General features: G+C 44.5%; 1 protein-coding gene across 1 annotated transcript; it reads right to left on the bottom strand.

The window, feature by feature from the left end:
* Nucleotides 1–325: 325 nt before the first annotated feature.
* On the bottom strand, nt 326–2,607 carry LOC136493337 (uncharacterized protein At4g22758-like). Its single transcript, XM_066489411.1, has 2 exons — nt 1,893–2,607; nt 326–783 (listed from the first exon to the last, which is right to left on the bottom strand). The coding sequence occupies exons 1-2, from the start codon at nt 2,359–2,361 to the stop codon at nt 602–604; spliced, it is 651 nt and encodes a 216-aa protein (XP_066345508.1). The 5' UTR covers nt 2,362–2,607; the 3' UTR covers nt 326–601.
* Between the last annotated feature and the right edge of the window lie 4,069 nt (nt 2,608–6,676).

Below are 6,676 nucleotides of genomic sequence, written 5' to 3'. Positions count from 1 at the left end.
GCTTTTATGAAGCCACAACAAGATGCCTAATTGGGTTGGCCCGAGAATGACCAGGGTCGGGGCCCAACCCCATAGAACATCCCGGCCTGGATAGAATCCCATAGAACATCCCAACCCCAAGACGTGTTCGTTTAAGCCTGGCCCAACACGGCCTTTGCCATAATCAGTTGCTAGATGCCACCAGCTCTTTTTACGGAGATGATCAGTTGCTAGCTTAAACTAGCTGGACAAAAGCAAAAGTAGAAAAAAAAAGAATTCTAATCTGTTGGAGGTGTGGAATAGTTAATTTAAACAAGGTGCGACAGCAATTTTTCGCCATTAAAACTGTTTTAAACTTTTAATTATATTAACATTTGATATTTTTCCTGAATCTCGGGTGTAACATGAGCCACAGATGATTTGCACGATCGCACCTGCACCATTCAAGATGCTTACACACATACACACTGCTGTCTCATCTCCTCTAAAACATACACATTTACAAATCTCCTTGTAGCCATTTGTCTCACAAATGCAATACTTGGAGAGTCTTTTGGACCTGTCTCCTGGAAACCAATGCTTGGTCACTTGGGTGGAAAAGTTTTGGGTGCTAGCCGATCAATTACATCGTCGGCCAGAACGGCATGTAGCTCAGCCAGGCCGGTGTTTTCCCTGACCCCGCCCTGATGACCCCGTTTGCTGTGCCGGAGGACGATGAAGCATCCTGACCGGCAGCAGAAGATCTTGGGCACAGGAAGAAGCTCCTGGAACCCAGTTCTATAATCTTCTCCTTTGGGTTCAGACCTAAGCATAATTAAAAACAAAACGAAATGGTCAACGGAAGACTAAAACATGTGCAAATTACACTAGAAAGCCCATCCAAATATCTAGCTGACTTTTTTTTTATTGCAGTACTATCTGAGCTAGTTGAAAATTTCTAAAAGAAAAGTTGACTGGGTTTGAATTTGGTCCTTGAAAACCGTGCTACTACTTAGTCCGGAGTCGGGACCCATATGGCCATACGGGGCTTCCAGCTGATAGAACTAAGCATACGGCATACGGCATACGGGGCTTCAGGGTGCATCTGGCTTTAGTGCGAATGCGAAGTTGGATGAGACATGGCTATCTATGAATTTAGGAATGAGTTTAGCTGTACTTACTATTTGGTTGAATGGATGTGATAAGCTGTTTTTTTCCTGTTGGTTGGATGGATAAGGTGGATGGGATGGCAATAGTTACTAATTACATCTATTATTTTAAAAATAATGACAACTAATTATATAGTAATAAATATGCACTACCACTAATTTTGTCATGATAATCACTAATTGAACATGAATATCTCAATTAGCACTACTATTATCCTAATCGGTGCTTAAAACATACCCTAATCACTATATTAGCACTTATCGAAGTTTATCTTATCATCATAATAACTAATAATAATGTAACATACTAATGATTCTTAATTTAGTTACTAATGATAGATTAGAAAACATGGATGAGCTCGGCCGATAATTTTTTTGGTGGCAAGGATATCTGGCATCTGAGGATGGGATTCCCCTGTCAAGGATATCTATATCTAGCTCGTCCGTGATTCTGTGAATCAAACAGTATTTGACCATAGATGATCATATCTCATCCAAGTATCCAACCAAACGCACCCTTGCTATCTTGATTAGACCGTGGCAACCACTTGTCACTCAACGGTGCGGGCCACAACTCAAAGAAAATGAGGATAAGTGTTGACTTCAGGGCCAGCGCATGATGTACTGAATGCATCGATTTGATGTGAAATGAGAACAGAGAGCGAGCGACAGTGCATTTTAGTTGCCCGTTTAGTTTAGCCATAGAATCGCATGCATCAAAACGTAGCGTGATCCCGAGGAGAATTGGAGATTCAAGGAACGTACTCTCCAAGCTGAACTGGGAGTAGTGGAGGCCGAAGGCGGCCGGGTCGGCCGACGGCAGCAGCGGTCGGCGGCCTTCCTTGACGTAGAGCGCCACGGCGGCCGCCACCAGGTCCGCCACGGTCCACTCGGCGGACGCCATGACGTGCAGCGGCCACATGCTCTGCTGCACCGCCACGCTCACCAGAACCTTGCTCGGCGTCCTCCCCGTGTCACCAACGTCACCGTCGTCCGGGGGCGGGGACGGGTACCCGGAGGAACGGAAGCTCGCTCCCCTGACGCCGGCGAGCAGGTCAGGCAGCGTCTTGGGCCTCTGCTTCTGCTGCCGCTGCAGGTGCCGCTGCTGCTCCGTCCCGCGCCCGTGGAACGACGCCGACCGCTGCTGAGCCGCCGGGGCCCACGTCCCCTGCCGCTGATGCCTGCCGCTGGAGCTGCTGCTCTTGTCGCCGTGCGGCTGCGCCAGAGGAGGCATCGCGCGTGCCGCGAGCGTCGGCTGCAGAGCGGGGCTCTAGGCGTCGAAACGATTGATCCGCTGGTGACGGCCGGCGGACGAGTCACGTTCGGTGGTGTCGGCAAGGCTCGCGGCGCCCGGACGACGAGGCGGTCAATGCGAAGCAGAGCATGGTGCCGGGAGAGGAAGAGGCTGCTGCTGCGGTCACCGTTGAGGAGGAGCCTTCCGAGTTCCGTGAGAATGCACCAGGACCAGAGAGGCTACAAGTACTCAGGAAAGACGCGAGTATTTAAAGACGTCACTAGCCTCTTGGCCAATTATTTGCTAGTACTAATTCTACTAATTGTTTAGTGACTTGTGCGCAAAGCTCCATCCATCTCTCGGTGAAATCTTTGTTTCCGGTACAGCATGATTGCCCTAATTGGCGGTGTCGCGGCGGAAAAGAACGGGTTGGGAAGGAAGATGCTCGCCGGGACAGACAGCGAAGGGACAGGCGCGGTGGAGCTCGCTACTGGGGGAGGGCGGGCGGCGCCTGCCTGATTGATGGCGACGAGACGACACGCTTCCCTGCCCAAATAATGCACTCTGCACGTCCGCACCACTCTCGTCGATGTGCAGCGAGCTACCCGCGCTCGTGCTGCATCCGGCCGCTGGATGAGCATGAGCTTCGGATGGATGGGTTTCGAGGAAATGAAATCGCTGCGCAGCGCTATCGGACGGACCACACCCAGAACGACGCGCGTGCTCGACGCTCGTGGAACACGTACGCCAGCTGCCAGCAGTCTTACCTTACGTCCATGGCCACCGCCGTAGGCAAGTTAATTCACGGCTGGGCTAGCCACCGATCACTTGCTGCCATCCTACGCCTGCGGTGCTCGATCGGTCACCGGTGCGTACCTAGGCTAGGCTACGAAAGCAAGGTGAGGCGTCTCATCCTCAACCGCTCTCTCTCCCCCCATGGCCTCGATTGGCCATCTCTTTCTTGCCCTATTGCTTCGCCGCCCAATGCATATCATCCAATTGCTCGTCACGTACGCCACTCTGCACCTATGTTTTCTCCAGAAGCTAGAGATTGCGCTGCATGCCTGCACCTAATTCGATTAGGAATATCAGGGGCGGGGACACGAAAAAAAGAGTCTGTCTGTATACAGTGTTTTAGCAAAAGCTTCGATAAAGAATATCATGGGCGGAGGCACGAAAAAGAAGAGTCTGTCTGCTATACAACTGTGTGTTTTAGCAAAAGCTAACATATGGTTGTTTTCTGGCTGTAAAACACATAATTTGTAGCAGAGAAAAACCGTGTGTTTTAATACAAGCTAACACATGGTTGTTGGCTGCCTGCAGAACACATGATTTCCAACAGAGCAAAAACCGTATGTTTTAGCACAAGCTAGCACACGGTTGGTAGCTGCATGTAAAACACTTTTTAAAAGAAGACCCACACAAAGCAGATCTGTTATAATTTCTGTGCGGCTGAAAGCTAAAATAGTAGAGCCCAATAACTAAAATGAGAAAGTGGCCCATGAAATATGCAGCAGCCTATAAAAACAACCCAACAACAGAAAATCCATAGGAATAAAACAGATAAGGCTTGTGAAAGAAGTAAAGCAAACAAAATAGATCTCCTCTACGTGGGGAAAAGCTCTGCTCTGCTCATGGGGCAGAAATTAGATTGCAAAGAAAATTTGAAGAACAAGCACTGCAAGTCTGATTCATACCTCATCAGCCAAGGTTAGTACACCAATCTTTTGAATCAATTTCTCTGGTAAACAATTACTCTGAAGAAGCAACAATGAACAAATTAGCAGCTGAGATGAAAGACTAGGAGAACGTAGATCTATGGAATCTGTAATCATGGGAGCTATAAAACAAAGTTAGGATGGTAAAGATGGACTGCTGTTTGTGCTTGCTCCACCAGCAGGGCGTGGCCCTGGTTGCTTACTGTGCATAAGGAGCAGATCCAGTACTTGAGGGTTGTGACGTGGTCTAAAAGGCTAGAAACATAGAGAGCATAGTGCAAAATAGAGAGCATGAGATCACACACACATGTAGCTAGCAGAAATCACAAACACATCGAATTTTCTGGGCCAGTTTCTAAAAGTAACTGTGGAGCCACACCACTCAGAATCTTCAACTAATCCTCAACTAAAATTACAAATATGGCCCTGTTCGTTTGTCTTATAATCCGTACTTTTTAGCTTATTTTTTTAGCCGAAACAGTGTTTTCCTTTCGCAACAAATCAGCCGGAACAATGTTTCGGCTTGTTTTTCAGCGAAGCGAACGGAGCCTATATCTGTTTTGCATTTGCTATATTTCTATTGTAAATAAATTACGAAACACAAATATGAAAATTGCACATTTGATATAGTGCAACTTGTACTTGCTGCTAATGCAATTATACTGTATATGTTCACTGTTTTTTTGTCAGCTTGTGAGTTAGTTGTGGTTTCAATTAAGAAGAAGAGACACATTTCAGTTTCCTTGTACACAACAGTGTAGCGTGATATTAATTTCCATAATACTATATTAGCAAATTTTCATGATAGAGACACTAAAATAGGTTAAACAGAATGCCATTAACAACATAATAGTCCTTACAGGCAGCATATTGCATATGCTCAGAACTATAAATTGCAGTCCCCAACAGCTGCAATTTACATTATTGGTAATTGCAATTATGTAAATGAGAGAGACACCTAGATGGATAACTAGGCCTATGAAAAAAAACAAGAAACAAGGGTGTTTGTCTAAGAAAGGAGCGAGTGATTTGTCCAACAATGTTCAGCTCCAAGGAACAGTTGTCGCATGTTGTGATTCTTCATAGAACATGGCATATCGACAGTTACTAGGGAACATATATGTGCACCAAAATTTATTACACTAGAGCATTCTAACTTTATTAAACTTGACAACACTAAACTAAAATGTAACCTGAGAATGCTGACATGATCCTGCAGTCCATTAATAGTTCGATCGTTTTCTTGCTCATCTATCTCATGGGAAGAATAGGATGTTGCTCTGATTCCACCCTCCTCAGTGCCATCAAAGAGAGAAGTTCTCTTGCTACGGTAGCTGCACAAAGTGTATAAAATAACCAATATAAGAGTTGGGCAATGCAAAGTCAACAGGGTTCAGAATATCCACATCAGCACATGCAAATTAAACTAAAGTACTCAGTTGATTTTTTTTTCACAAAGGAACAATTTACATATGATGTTCAGATAAAAATGGGATTCCACTTTATTAGAAGTATGAAGGGATTCACAAATATATAACTAGGGACTTACATTTCTATGTGTCCAGGTTCACAAATTCAAAGATTATAAGTACATGATGACCTAGGCACATGTATCACACTGATGAATAAGAACAAATAGTCTTATTTATTTGATAAAGTAGCTGGACAAATATGCTAAAACAAATAGAAAATTTCAAGCTTACTAATATTTCAAGCTTACTAGTATTTTGTGCTGAATAAACTCTAGGCATGCATGTGCTTGTTAGTTGTTTGTCCAGTTCAGTTAGCTGGTTACATCTTATTAGAAGTGTCTAGCTAGGTGGTGAGCAAGTGCAGTTCAGTTACTGGACATCACGCGACTCCGACATTTGGTATGGCAGGCATGACTCTCGCGTCACCTGTGTCGATTCATGTATGAAATTGCTACTTTAATTTGTTCGTGCAGATTTGTTATTTTCTTTTCTTTAAGGAACATGAGGGGTTTGAGCCTCTACTGTAGTTATATTAAGATTACACACAATTGTAGCTTTGGTCCCTCGTTGCAAACGATTGACGAAGCTGATGGAGGAGAGTTAATATTACACCTGGAATAACAGCCCACATTGTAGCCTTGGTCCCTCATGAATCATGATACTGGACAGGAGCAGCAATAGAACATTTCCTACAAACTTGCAAAAGCATGAAGATAATTATCAAAGTCGTGACAATAATTCGATGAGACAAACATGAACATATTCAATGCTAGTAGTATTTGGGTCCACCGCAAAATTCGAGGGACTACAGAATGAACAAAGTATAAATCTGTTAAAGCATAGAAATATCAGGACACATAAACAAAGATATCAGTAGCTTTACAATGGTAGCTCTTAGAGTCCTAAGTTACGAATTCATTGGTCTGTTGGCACAGATAAGCAAAACAAGCCCAGTCAACAATCATGTGAAACCAACTTCCATGTCAGATAAACCTATATTCATGATACTTAACCAATTTAGAACTGGGGAATAAAACTGTCCTATAAACCAATCGATTTGTCTTTTGGAGGGAATTCCTAAGCATACTACAGGACAACAACAAGTGGAACCAAGTTCCTAGGTCA

This window comes from Miscanthus floridulus, chromosome 11, assembly GCF_019320115.1.
Source record: "Miscanthus floridulus cultivar M001 chromosome 11, ASM1932011v1, whole genome shotgun sequence".
Lineage (NCBI taxonomy): Eukaryota > Viridiplantae > Streptophyta > Magnoliopsida > Poales > Poaceae > Miscanthus > Miscanthus floridulus.
The sequence above is the reverse complement of the archived record's forward strand: the minus strand, read 5'-3'. Positions and strand labels throughout refer to the sequence as shown.

Excerpts from the sequence above, each read along its gene's own strand:
- LOC136493337 (XM_066489411.1), bottom strand. The coding sequence starts at position 2,361 with ATGCCTCCTCTGGCGCAGCCGCACGGCGACAAGAGCAGCAGCTCCAGC. Across the intron at positions 784-1,892 it reads CTCCCAGTTCAGCTTGGAGA|GTCTGAACCCAAAGGAGAAG; the intron begins GTACGTTCCTTG and ends AATTATGCTTAG.